The sequence below is a fragment of the Aspergillus luchuensis genome, chromosome 8 (genome assembly GCF_016861625.1).
Source record: "Aspergillus luchuensis IFO 4308 DNA, chromosome 8, nearly complete sequence".
In the NCBI taxonomy this organism is placed as follows: Eukaryota; Fungi; Ascomycota; class Eurotiomycetes; order Eurotiales; family Aspergillaceae; genus Aspergillus; species Aspergillus luchuensis.
Window position 1 is genome coordinate 472,217 of NC_054856.1, and position 13,828 is coordinate 486,044.

General features: G+C 48.8%; 4 protein-coding genes across 4 annotated transcripts; 2 read left to right on the forward strand and 2 right to left on the reverse strand.

Moving 5' to 3' along the window:
- Positions 1-2,060: 2,060 nt before the first annotated feature.
- On the forward strand, positions 2,061-5,234 carry POL5 (DNA-directed DNA polymerase POL5; the record flags this gene model as incomplete). Its single annotated transcript, XM_041681154.1, has 5 exons — positions 2,061-2,432; positions 2,496-3,084; positions 3,135-3,940; positions 3,989-4,291; positions 4,344-5,234. 5 exons carry the CDS (start codon positions 2,061-2,063, stop codon positions 5,232-5,234), a joined length of 2,961 nt encoding a protein of 986 aa, XP_041548125.1.
- A 162-nt stretch (positions 5,235-5,396) lies between these two features.
- Positions 5,397-6,455, reverse strand: AKAW2_80165A (MOSC domain-containing protein; the record flags this gene model as incomplete). Its single annotated transcript, XM_041681155.1, has 1 exon — positions 5,397-6,455. The coding sequence occupies one exon, from the start codon at positions 6,453-6,455 to the stop codon at positions 5,397-5,399; it is 1,059 nt and encodes a 352-aa protein (XP_041548126.1).
- Positions 6,456-6,988: 533 nt separating this feature from the next.
- AKAW2_80166A (putative pyroglutamyl peptidase type I) lies at positions 6,989-7,866 on the reverse strand (the record flags this gene model as incomplete). Its single annotated transcript, XM_041681157.1, has 2 exons — positions 6,989-7,699; positions 7,756-7,866. 2 exons carry the CDS (start codon positions 7,864-7,866, stop codon positions 6,989-6,991), a joined length of 822 nt encoding a protein of 273 aa, XP_041548127.1.
- Positions 7,867-9,119: 1,253 nt separating this feature from the next.
- Positions 9,120-10,943, forward strand: AKAW2_80167S (cytochrome P450; the record flags this gene model as incomplete). Its single annotated transcript, XM_041681158.1, has 6 exons — positions 9,120-9,344; positions 9,401-9,517; positions 9,572-9,674; positions 9,727-9,795; positions 9,845-10,450; positions 10,513-10,943. 6 exons carry the CDS (start codon positions 9,120-9,122, stop codon positions 10,941-10,943), a joined length of 1,551 nt encoding a protein of 516 aa, XP_041548128.1.
- Between the last annotated feature and the right edge of the window lie 2,885 nt (positions 10,944-13,828).

The window sequence follows — 13,828 nt, forward strand, 5'->3', positions numbered from 1 at the left end:
ACAGGCCATCACTAAGCATTGATGAAAGATACTACAAAGGGAAAAAGCAATGCAATATTCTGAGCGTCACCATCCTATCCACCGACGAACCTCCGTCGGGCATCTATGCGCGACAATCGTTTGTTAGCAAGATGCTACTATGGACAGCTGCGTGTACTTATTTTCAACTAAGAGCACATCGGTAAAACCCATATAATGTCTTCATTGACAAGCCCACTGCATACCACGCCTAAGATTTTTATTTTCTATTTTTTATTTATTATTTTATTTTCCCTTGAGAGCCCATATCAGCTCATTGAGAATGTGGAGGAGCTAAACTTATATTGTCCCGGAGCTATCATTCTCTCCAGGTCGGAGATAGATTGACAGAAGGCCGCTATCGACTGGCTCATAAGCCTGGGCATGGAGGACACTCCACTATATGGCTGGCCCGCGATCTACGAAATTCCAGATATGTCGCCGTGAAAGTCATCATTGCGTTTTCCAGTGGCAACACAGATGAACCTGGTCTGCTTCGCTACCTAAGAGCGTCATCATAAAAGCCTGGAGGGGATATTTTCCGCCTGTCCTCGACGAGTTTTGGGTTGCTGGCCCCATTGGGAGGCATAGATGCTGTTTCACTATCCAGCTCGAATGAGCTCGTTGGACGCGAAGGAGTCTTTAGGGATTGAGCGTTTTTCAGCCCAGCTTGCGCAGTCAATAATCAATCAACTCATTCGTGAAATTGCTTTTCTTCATAGTGAAAATATTGCCCATGGCGATATGTAGTTATTACACACTCCTAGCCGTATAGACCGATTAATCATCTTATCAATATTCTCATCTAGGAAACGTTCTAGTCGAGTTTCCGAAGGCAATATATACGATTTCCACGCTAAAATCGTACCGAGATATGGAAAGCCAGAGTCGGAGCCCATTATCCGCGATGATGGGAATGTTCTTTCAGACCGCGTACTTGTTAGGGTTTTCTTTGAGACCTGGTTTGGCGTATAAAGTCAAGAACTTCATCTCAAAGAGACAGAGATCTCTTTGTGTAATTTTGGAATGTCTTGGAACCCATACAAAAAGGCCCGAGTATTATCAGAAACCATATTCTTCCTTCAGCCACCAGAGAATAGGTTTTCCAGCAAGCCATTCTCCTTTCCCTCAAGCATATGGACATCAGTCTGTACCATATGGGAGATCTCCGGCGCGCGGTCTTTATCCAAAGTCCTCCTTCCAACCTTGACCTGGTACAATGTGGCCAATGCTAAGATATGAGCCAGGTGAGATAGCCACGGCAGAGCAGTTGATGCAGTCAAAATGGATGAAGCGCTGGGGATTGCCAGTTACGAAAAAGGGCTTGAACGTAAGGCGGATTTGGAAGACAAATATGCAAACCCCAAGACCAATCAAGAAACACTATAAACCTTAATAGCATCAATGAAGTTCATTTAAATTTCTCTAGGCCAAAGAGCCTTCTTTATCAAGGGGATTACCCCGACCTGAAATATCATGGCATGAACAACGGCGGCACCAATGACCCTTCAGTCACTTACCCTGAAACTACCGGAAATGATGTGGCAACACCCTAAGCTTTCTCATGTGTGAGTTACAACTACAGAGTAGTTGATAGCGGTTCGATATACTGGGGCATTCAATATAGAGGCATCATATGAGGTGCGATAAGATAACAGCAATTCAAGAGCACGCAAAGTGTTTTCGCATCATACCCCAGACCTTCTTCAGTAAAGACCCACACATAAAGCAGATAAATATTGTGACTTAAATCATAGCCATGTTATTCCGATTTAAACGGGTACAAACACAGCAATAGATAGTGTAGTATAGTGAGTTATGAGTATAAGTTGGGTTATGTAAAGAGCCAAGCCGTCCGGGGCGCGCTAACCCGATTAAGCCAATCGCCTCATAAATTTTCGGAAGCGGAATCGCAAGCAACTCCTGCATCCCAGTCGTCGTGGGTCTGTCCAGCGACTGTCTTATGATTGATTCATCATTTGTGAATCATTCCAATACATCTAATTAGTGGCGTGGAAGTTTTCAATCCTTCATTCCCCGCAATGGCGCAAAACAATGCCGCGTCCAAAAAGCGGCGCCGTGAGCCGGTCAACGTCGACACCAAATTGGTCGAGATCTATGAAGACCTCGCTAATGAGAAGGACGAGATCAGATTGAAGGCTGCCCAAGCCCTGGTATCTCAGTTCACTTCGGACAAGAACCCCGCCGATGAGCAGATCAAAAAAACCTTGCAGAGACTCTTCCGTGGTCTATGCAGTAGTCGCAAAGCCGCCAGAATTGGCTTCTCTATTGCATTGACTGAGGTTCTGTCTCAGGTCTTTGGAGCTCCCCGCGAGTCGTCTGAACTGAATATCTCGACTGTCATGAACATCTGGGAGTCGCAGTCTAATGCTTCTGGTGGTGAGTCTGGTCAGGTAAATATATCCTTATCTAGGTCACATCTTCTTCTATAATGCAATGCTTACTTTACGCTACAGGAACAAAGAGACCACTATTTCGGTCGTCTGTTTGGTGCTGAGGCTATCATCAAGTCCTCCATTCTGTTCAAGCCCAACGCTCCATTCAACGAGTGGACTAAGCTCCTGGACCTGGTGTTTGAACTGGCCAAGAAGAAGCCCTGGATCCGGGAGGAGTGCGGCTGGATCATCTATCGCTGCATCTACGAACTTGCGGCCCAGAAGGCTGATGCTAAGTTCCTGGAATCCGCACTTGAGCGTCTGTGCTCGAACGATCTTGCACGCACCCCAGAGGGAGTGGCCATCTGGCTCGCTGCCAAGGACCTGTTCCCGGAAGTAAAGTTCCCCAGTAAGGTCTGGAAGCACGATGATCCTCTGGACGCAAAGGAGAGGAACCAGCTGGCCAAGGTCATGAAGGAGTCTTCCTCTGCTGATTCCGAAAGTGAAGGCGGAAACAAGGCAAAGTCGACTGGAGTCTGGAACTCAAAGCTTCACTTTGCCTGGGACACTGTCATCAGCAGACTTGCCGATGCTCCGACAAAGGAGAGCAAGTCGAAGGGTTCTTCATCCCGTATCAGCTTCGCTGACTTCTGGACGGAAGTTGTCGACAGTGAGTTTCTCCCTCAGTTGTGGTGGCATCTATCTAACATTATTGTCCAGACGGCCTCTTCGCCTCTTCATCCTCAGAGGAACGTAAATACTGGGGCTTCCTTCTGTTCAACAAGGTCATCAACGAATCTCCCCTGAGCTTGGCTTCCCTCGTGTTTACCAAGAACCTCGTCAGGTGTCTGATGAACCAGCTTGCTGTCGAAGACAGATACCTACACCGCATGGCCGTGAAGGTCGCAAAGGCCGTCCAGACACGTGTGTCCAAGGAGCCCGAGTTTGCCGCCGCTTCTGTGCATGGTCTCATGAGCTCAACCGGGTCTGTGAACTTCGACCAGGCAACCAAAACGAAGACCGTGGAGAAGATTGTCGCTGAAGCCAACTTGGCCGCTCTGAAGCAGATCGTTCCGCTCTTCGAGTCCCTCATTGCATCCCCGGGAACGACTGACAGCAAGGCTGCTGCGTCGAGCCGCCAGTTCTTGGCCGGTCTCCTCCTGTCCATTGTCCGTGCGCGGGCTTCGGCCAGCGACGACGAGGATGGCATGCAGAAGATCCTTGAGAAGATCCTCTTTGCTTTCGTTCGGTTCGCCTACTTCAAGCCCGCGGAAGAAGGCCGGGACCAGTCCGTCACTCCCCCTGTGACGGAGCAGACACAGGAGCTCTTCCGGAGCCGTATCAACTCCTGTATCAACAGTCTCATCGCTACGCAAAAGTACGCGGGCGTTCCGTACGTCGTTGTTCGCCACATCCGTGACGCTGTCAAGTCTGGGGAGCACGGAAAGTTCATCATCAACATGGACGATACGATTCAGGACGCCGTGAAGAACGCCTTCAAGTCACTGAAGAAGCTCGCCAATATGGTAAGTCTATCGTCGACATAGCCACCATCCATTACTAACCCATAATAGGAGAAGGGTGACAAGGCCAGCATCGATGCCTTCAAGCTGCTGTACTCCTTGACTATTCTGCAAGTGTACAACGGTGACGCCGATGCCGCCTCCATGCTGGAGGAACTCGACTTCTGCTACACCAAGATTTTCGGCGACAAGAAGTCCAAGAAGGAGGAGACCTCTGACGCCTCGGACGCCCTGGTGGAAATCCTGCTGAGTTTCGCATCCAAGCAGTCCCAGCTTTTCCGCCGCATGAGTGAGCAAGTCTTTGGTGCTTTCGCCGACAGCATTACAGAGAACGGCCTGGAGTCGTTGACCTCGGTATGTCCATAACCCCCACTCCCTCACAATCCCCACTAACATCCCATCTCAGATCCTGGAAGCGAAAGAGAGTCTTGCCGGACAGCAAGAAATGTTCGACCAGCAAGACGACGAAGGCGACGAGGACATGATGGATGTCGACGGAGAAGACGACAGCGACGTCGAAGTCATCGACGGCGAGGCCGGCTCCGACTCCGACAACGACGAAAGTGACGACGAAGACGAAGACGACAACGAATCCAGCGGCAACGACCTCGAAGAAGCGATCTTCGAAGCCAAGCTCGCCGAGGCGCTGGGCACCCACCGCGCCGACAAAGACCTCAACGAAGACGACTCCGAAGGCTCCGACGCCGATATGAACGACGACGAGATGGAAGAAATCGACACGCAACTCGTGAAAGTCTTCAAAGCGCGACGCGACGCCCTCGGTCAAAAGAAGGACAAAAAGGACGCCAAAGAGAACATGATCAACTTCAAGAACCGCGTTCTCGACCTGCTCGAAATTTACGTCAAGAAATGCCACTCCAAGATCCTGGCACTTGATCTCCTTCTGCCGTTGTTGCGCCTTACCCGTCGCTCCACTGTCAAGCAGATCTCGAATAAGGCTGCTAATGTGCTCCGCGAGTACACTAAGCACTGCAAGGGCGCGGCGCTGCCGAAGCTGGATGATGAGATCGAGCCGGTCTGGGAGCTGTTGAAGTCGATTCATACCGAGGCGACGCATAGTGGGCCGCCGGCGCATGCGTCGGCGTGCAGTCAGGCTAGTTTGTTGGTGGTGAAGACGCTGGTGGCGCATGATAGGGAGACGATTGCTGGGGTGGTGGATGTTTATGGTGAGACGAGAAAGGCGCAGCTCATCAGTAAGAAGTGTCATGTGCAGCCGTCGTTCTTTACCGATTGGAACAATTGGTGTGTGTCGAGTAGCAAGCAGATGAAGAATTAGCTGCTACGGGGAACTTACTGTATAGATGGGCTATTAGTTAGATTGATTGGGACCAGTCCCAATAACATTGATTGTAATATATACACAATCTCCCCCCTAGTATACTAAGTTATAGACATCACATAACGGTTACCAACACCCACCGAGTTCTATATAGTTCTTTCAAAAACCCTTAATATACCGATGTCCATCGGTAACCTCCACAACCTCAAAGCCCATACCCACCTCGACCCTCCCCTCCTGCCTCGGGGCACTCAACATCCCAAAACAAGGCTTGAACTTAATTCCCTCATCCACACGCCGATACTTCATAAGCGTATCCCACGGCTGCCGACGATGCTTCTCCGCGGTATCAGGATCAACATTCGGAACCTGACATCTCGCGCACCGAGCCACGACATCCAACTCCACTGCCCCATCTCCCCTCTTCCCATCCTTATCATTCCCTACAATCCGCACGACCTTCCACGAATCCTCCTCCCACGGCACATCCCCCGTAACCACAATATTCGGCCTGAACCTCTCAATAGTAATAGCCTCATTCCCACCCTTCACCAATCTCGCATTCAACTCCTCAATCGACGCCGCCGAAGCAATCAACACCGGATGCACATCCGGGAAATAAGTATCCTGCTCTCTACCCAGAATCTCGGGGGCGCCGTTCCCGCGCAAAATGCGGCGCTCAGGGCCCTTATACACTAGCTTCACCTCTCGGCCGAGAAAATCACTGAAGAAAGCGTTGACGTCAGGTCCGTACGCATAGGCATCTGTTACTGTGTCCCAGATCGTGACGTGTTCGAGTGTAGTATGTTGCGCGAGCCAATCGGGAGTAGGGTTTGTCGGGAGGGAAATTTCCTTGTCCTTGGAGAAAGAGGGGATGGAGATGAGCAGGTGGGAGGAGTCCGCGGAGAGGGCTGTTGTGATGAGCGTCATGCGCGAGTCTTGTCGGATGGTGAGGAATTGGTTGGTTTTTGCGTCGATGAACATCCAGCGGCGGTCGAGGGAGAGGCCGTGCTTGTGTAGGGTTGTCTGGGGGAGACGGATCCCTCGACAGGATTTTATGGGATAGATGTAGAGGGAGTGGATGGTGGTAGGTTTGGGGTGGTGGTGGCGGAGGAGGTTGAGGTTGTGTTTGAGGATGTGGGTGGCCTTGGGGGAGAGGAGGAAGGGGAGGAGGAGGATGGTGAGGGTGGTGAGGAGGAGGAGGGTGGATGTTTCCATTGTGGCTATTATTTTATGAGTTCGTCAATTGCGTGTGGGTTGTTAGGGATTGTTTGGTGCTTTCATTGCTGTGTGAGTCAGTGTGTAGTTTAAGAAGAGGAAGTGGAAGAAAGTGAGAACAAAGAGAGACAAAGAAAGTTGCGCAGGGAAACGGGCGATAAGAGCGATAAGATAACCGCAATATCCGCAACTGCCATTCTTATTCCGCCAACGGGATATCAAATCGCATTACGCTAACGGCCGCATAGCTTAAGTTGAGCTTGTTCTTATAAGGCGTGAGAATATACTCTAAATTGGTTCTATCTTACACAAATACAACACCAATAATCAAAGTATGGTGATTATATACCGACAATCCTTATGCTCGAAATGTGCGGCGCTAGGTGTGATGCAATCATGACCATCAGGCGCTCACACGTATCAATGATGCAAATATAACCAAAACTATATAATCAGATAGAACCACCGATAAACCAAAGCTGCTAGTAATCACTCAATGTCACGACTCCAAAATTTAGAAAGCCATTCATATGCTAAGAAACGCTGTGTTGCTGCTCACTCCAGCTAGTCACAAGAGCCTTGATCAGCGCGACGGCAACCTCCTTGCCCGTCTCTATATCCTCATCCAAGCATGACGCAGGAACATGGAAGAAAGTAACATTGCGATCCTTATCCGCCTGGTACGCCAGTGCCAAGCTGGTGTACAGGATGAACTCGCAGAGATAGCGTCCAGCATCAGTGGAGACCCGCGCATCGGTTTCCGGAGGGCAAAAGGACTTCCATGCTGTTAGAAAGTCATCGTCTGGGGGCCGGGGGCTGAGGCGTTTCTTCTCCGAGGCGTGTCCCTCTGAAGGGCCAGCTTTAAGCACCAGTGGCAAGTCGAGCTCCCTCCATAGCTTCTCCCCATCCTCGTAGCCGGATCTGCCCTTGATGTCAGACATCAAATACCCGTCACGGTGGGCCTGCGTCTCCACGGAGTAGTAATTCCTCATTGCTGCTATGCCAATGTGAATTACAATGTCTGGACGTCGGCCCCCATGCGTCTTTGCATAGTCATCGAGAATGACAGGAAGTGTCGTCCGCACCGTGGAGTATGCAACGGGTATGGGTGAAGGATGGACATTTATTGAAACCCGGTGGGAAACAGAGTCAGAGCCGTCTGAAGAGGCAGGTGAGAAGGTGAACGAGGGTGGTAGTGATGAGGCTATCAGATATGAGGCGTTCACTAGGTTAGACTTGAATGGCTGTAGAACATGTGAGCTGCGATATTAGGAAGACGGCATAGAAGTTGAAAGCTTACCCCAAAGCCTGTTACAAGAACTGAAATCTCATCCTGATCTGTACCAGAGACAGGCGGATTCCCAGGTGACTGTGCCGTGAGCGACGACACTCCGGGCCCGTAATCTCCCATGATAAGCACGACTATCCCTACAGAAGTACCGAGAAAGAATGTTGGGGGTTAACAAAGGCCAGTCATCGAAGAAGAGCAGGTAGCAGCTAGAGAACTCGATCCGACCGGCTTCCAAGCCACCACGGTCCAGAAAGTCAAACCAGGCGATGAGGTTGTAATGAGAAAGAGACCGACCAGTTGGGTCTTGAAGGGCAGCTTTCCCCGCATTGTCTTGGCGTCACGAGATAAGGCTTCGTCGCATCGTGTCTTTCTCGCCGGCCGCAATCTCTTTTCCTGCTTCCGTGTCTCCCTGAGTCTTCATTGTTCTTCTCTTCGACGATGAGGATGTCTGCTAACTCATTCTACGGCCATCGTTTGCAGCTGTTTGGATGCCATTCATCACCAACGACTTTCCGTATACGGGCCGGTCGCGGTTGATCACCCGCACTTAGTTTCTGGTCCCTCTGAATGGCCCACGGTCTGGATTGACTTGTGTGACTGGAATAGACTCATAATGATGCACTCACGAGAACACAGACACATCACAGACACAACACAGACACAGCAGATACCCTCCGATCCTTGAGCTAAATTGTTTTTGGTCAGCACTTTGCGGTTCAGCGAAGATTTAAGGTGTTCAGGCATCCCCCGCGATGCGCCAATACGTGGTCCGAATATGGTTTAGCGTATCCCCGGATGGAGGCAAACGAAGAAACGAATGAACGAATAGACAAATCGAAGCATCTGACGATGAAGTGGAATGGCATTTGACTAACCAGATGAGAACAGGTCGCAGTCACACATAAAGCACAGCCATGATTTATGCTCACCATGGAGCAGGCTAGACCAACCGGCTGATTCTGACTATGTTTGCCGTATTCCGTCGCAAAGCGAACGTATTCCAACCACGATACGACGGGGGTTCCCAACCGACATTCCTCCTTGGGTAACCTTTGTGTCAATCACAACTCGGCGAAAGGGAGACCCGATATCCATCCCTCGTCCTGAGTCGCCCAGATGGTTCATTCCCTCCGGCCCACCCTGTTGCTGTCAATGAGCGGCTTTTCATTTCACACCCGATCCTCCCGTCGTATTAAGCGTATTCGATGATCCATCCTCATAGACGAGGATGGAGTGGAGACAAGGCACCTGGGAAATTCGGTTGTTTCAAAAGTATATATTCGTATAAGTAGTCGGGCAATTCCAACGCCGATTTCTATTCTGGCCCCTCTTTTTCATGATTTTCACAGCGCCTTTCGCTACCCACTCCGGCCATGGCAGTCATCCTTGAGGTCCTCGATAACCAACACCTCTTGCAGGGCGTTGTACTGGCCTTAGTATTGGTCTTTGTTTCCAGCTTCTATCATGAACTAGCAGATAGTTTTCCATACAAGAATATTCCCATAATTGGCAAAAGCAAATGGGAGATCACAAACACAAAAGCCAAGCAACGATTTGTTACGTCTGCAAAGGAGCTCTTCGCTGAGGGTTTCAGTCAGGTATGGATTAAAGTGCGCTGACAACGCATTAGCGGCGGAAGCTAATATATCTGCAGGGTAGAAAATCGTTCCAGGTTGTTTTCTCCGCTCGGCCAACAATTGTCCTTCATCCAAGCCTAGTGGACGAAGTCAAGAACCATCCACTCCTTGACTTCAATGAAGCAAACAAGAAGGTATGTACCACTCACTAGTGGGTATGTACACAGAAAATACTGACATATGGGCAGAGCTTTTTTGGATCCAAGATCCCAGGATTTGAGCCGTTTGATGGATTAGATCACGAGGGCATATTCCTTGAAGTGATCAATAAGAAGATTACTCAAGGACTTGGTAAGGTGGTCCGGTGGGAACAATTCTAAGCAGAACCCTGACTTTCTTGCAGGGCAACTCATCACTCCACTTTCAAGGGAGACAGCTACCGTCATGAATGAAAAGCTTCCGGACACTGGGGGTACGTTACTCACATCCATGGGTGATATTCGACCTCTAACGAGTGATAGAATGGCTCTCCTTCAACTTTGCACAGGAGATTTCCCATATCGTAGCTCGCCTGTCCTCTCTTGTGTTTCTGGGTGAAAAAATCTGTCGCGACAAGCAGTGGTTGGACGTTTCCGTCAACTATACCATCCACGCTTTTGTTGCTGCTCGTGACCTTAGACTCTACCCTTCAATCCTCCGTCCTTTTGTCCACTGGTTCTTGCCGTCGACTCGTGAGACCCGGAAAGATATTCGCATCGCTTCCGGCATCATCAACCGTGAGGTGGAAAAGAGGAAACTCATCCGGGAAGGCAAGCTTCCTGAAGAGGACCCTCCGAGGACACACGCAGACACGCTGGACTGGTTCGAGGAGGTTGCTGCTGGCCGGCCGATAGACATCGCTGTTTCCCAGGTCGGCCTTTCCCTAGCGGCGATCCACACGACTTCTAACCTCCTCACGAACATTATGTACGACTTGACAGCCTACCCGGAGCACATTCAGCCACTGAGAGACGAGATCATCGCTATCGTCAGCGAAGACGGAGGATTGAAGAAGACCAGCTTGACCAAGATGAAACTGATGGATAGCGTACTGAAGGAATCCCAGCGAATGCACGCCGCCGGCATCGGTAAGCGCCCAGTCCATCCCGCTTCAACCCTCAACTAGGGCTCTTCTGACATACAAATACAGCCTTCCTCAACCGCCTCGCTATGGGAGATATCATGCTGTCCGACGGCACCCGCATCCCCAAGGGCGCCAGCGTAACAGTTTCGGCGCACAACATGGAGGACGAAAATCTCTACCCGAACGCGAAGACGTATGATGGCTTCCGATTCTACAAGAAGCGTCAAGAACCGGGCAACGAGCACCGGTTTCAGTTCGTGACCACCAGCCCGGAGCATCTCGGCTTCGGACACGGCATGCATGCATGCCCGGGACGCTTTTTCGCCTCGAACGAAGTGAAGATTCTCCTCATCCACTTCCTCATGAGATACGACTGGAAGTTCGCCGATGGCCGCACAACGCGACCGATGAACTTTATGCACGGAACAGAGTCAATTTGCGATCCGACAGTGGAATTCCTATTCAAGCCCCGACAGCCAGAGGTTGATCTGTCGTGATCCGTCCTTCTTCCTTAAGCCTGTATATACCAAATCGACCAGTACAGCGTACTGTGTACATACTAGACTGCCTATATCCGATCAACTCGATCAACCAATGAGAACCACATACAAGGACCAAAACAAATCTAAGACATATCTCAGCAGATCACGTCGCCTTATGACATGGTTTGTTTTGCTTTTTTTTTTGTGTTCTTTCCAACGGCGTCTCCACATGCATCCAAGACAAGTCAGTCATATGCAACGAGGCCACGAAAAAAACCAGTTTCGAAGCAAGGGATGAATGTGGCGACGCTGACGAGAATAATTACCGCACCAGATACACAAAACCGGTTCTATTCTTCACACACATACACTAACTGCATTCTTAGCTTGTGATCTGATTTCATTCGTCACACCTTTATTCTACTATGTATTTCCTAAGATGGTTGTGGCGAGTGTCTAGTTGCAGAATGAATCATGCTCAGATACCCTATCTAGGCGGAAAGGTCTCCAGCAGTTCAAGGCTGTTTGTTTTTGTCTTACGTGTTATTCCGGAATAGGTAAGCAGTAAGCAAGAAAAGAAACATGAACCACTGCACTGCATTTATCTGCAGGTGCAGGTGCAGGTAGGCTAGACCGCTTACGTGGGTAGATACTAGTTAGTAGTTTACTATTGAGTAATAATAGTTCGATTGATGTGTAGATAGGTAAATAGTATGTTGTGTATTCTCATACAGGGGCACAATAGTGCATAGTGCAGATGCGCATACGCGGTAAGGAGATTGCGGTGTAGAACTGGAGATGGAAATAACTTGCTTACAGTCAATCGTTAGGGCTGGTTGATGATGTGGGAATACTAACCCGAGGGAGAGGCATACTGCCCCCGAGTGAGTATTATGATAGTATATTGGGTGCTAGATAAGTTGACACAATGGATCAATATGGAAGATGACACGAGATAATGTTACTTAGATACGTAATCTACAATAATTTACAGTTACCTATATTTTTTTCTAGAATCAAATCAATCAAATATACACGAGAATATATATACAGTTTAGTTATCCTACTAATTTTTCGTCTACATATGAAGTTGAAATCTAACTAAATCAACGTTCCGTCCCCTGATCCTAGATAAACCATATCCATGAACCATGGATCCAGCAAAAATCAAGCTTACTTTGATCCTAGCCCGAACAACAACCACAGTTCAAGAGTGCCCCGTGCTGCTGCTGAGGCTAGCTGGCTAGCTAGCTAGCTAGTACTAGCTTTCCTGAATCGTTATCTTTCCTGCCTGTTAACCGTTAATAGAAATTAGAGTAGCGTAGAGTATAAGCACAAGCAAGCAAGCAAGTACTGCGCACGCCAGTGTACGGATATGTCGAGCATGGTTATCTTCAATGTTAATTTTTTTGTTGGGGTTGGAATGTACATATACTCCATACTTTTGTTTAGTATTTGTTTGGGTATTGCATGGTATGGAAAGACTACAGGATGGGTTTGGAGTAGGTGGGTATTCGTAGGTGGGAATTACTACCTACTGTGAACAAGCTATTCATAGATGGTTCAGTTATGAGCACTTGCTTGCTGGGATAAGTAGTACTACCGTAATTGATTTGCACATTTTTCCAGAGCAGTGCCATTTTAGTACTGTCTATAGAAAAATAAGAAGGCTGGGACGGTCATTGTTGTTATTGACCCCAAACGGCAATTACCATAGTACTTACCACCATCATGCAATCAAAAAACATCGGGATTTAGTTATGTCCGCGATAAATAATAGTACAAAGTACTGATATCCACTTTGATCAATCCATCCTAACGTGTCCCACAATTATCAACAATATCAACATCATACTAGTCAAGAACAATATCAACAAACTACACCCTAAAGGGCAACAACTCCACTGTTCAATCCAAAAATAACATTGCGTACTGCTATTATTATAATATCATCAGTGCTTTTTGAATTTTTCTGTCCGTGTTGTCTCCATCCCCAGCCATCTGAATTACTATTTCTAGGTTGCTTGATGGATTTGGAACTAAACGGTAGGTTAGTAGTAATAGTAAACTACTAGTGGTGTGGTCTAAAGTATAGCACGACGATACTAAAAAAGTATGGATTAGCCAGGAACAATGGAACCTTCCCCGGCGCAGGCAGATTTACGCTAGTACGTAAATCCAAAACAGGCGGTCGCGGGCGCTGAGTGGCAGGAACCGAGGCGAATACAGTCAGTTACCAGACGCGCGGATGCGCGTGTCAGGACGCGTTAAAGTCGCGTTTACCCCGCCCTTGACGCGTTCATTGGGGGAGACGAATGGCGATAAGCGAATTGATTGACATGAACGTGCAGTGTTGCTTCAATACTAGGTGCCGTGCCGTGCCCGGTTTGGCTTTGTTGCGGGAATATAGTACTATATTTCTTTCCTGAAGGAGGGAGAATATGGCATTGAGAGATAAGGAAGACCACGGGAGTATATAGCAGCGTACTGGGACCACTTTGTGGATTGAGGTCGTAAAAGAATATTCCACTCCATGACTCTTCTTTCCTCTGTTTCGATCATTCTCGGGCCGTCCGCGAGGCGTGGTGGTGCCTTTTCCAATTCCATGCCCAAGCTGGGCATGATACTACTGGCTGATGGGCGGTGGGTGCTAATGCATGCCCAGTGCGTCGGGGTTCGATTCGTTCCCAGGCGGTGGAGAACCGCTTCTGCAGGTGACTGGAGTTCATGACCATGACCATGATCAATTTGATCGAGGTACTCACTCGAGGCCACCTTGCTGAAAGCACCGATGGGACGCCCCCGAATTCCTGGTTCGCCAACATTGTTGATTGGGGGGCGGGAGAGAAATGATTCTTTATTCTTTTATTCTTTATTTTTTATTATTCAATTATTTTCTT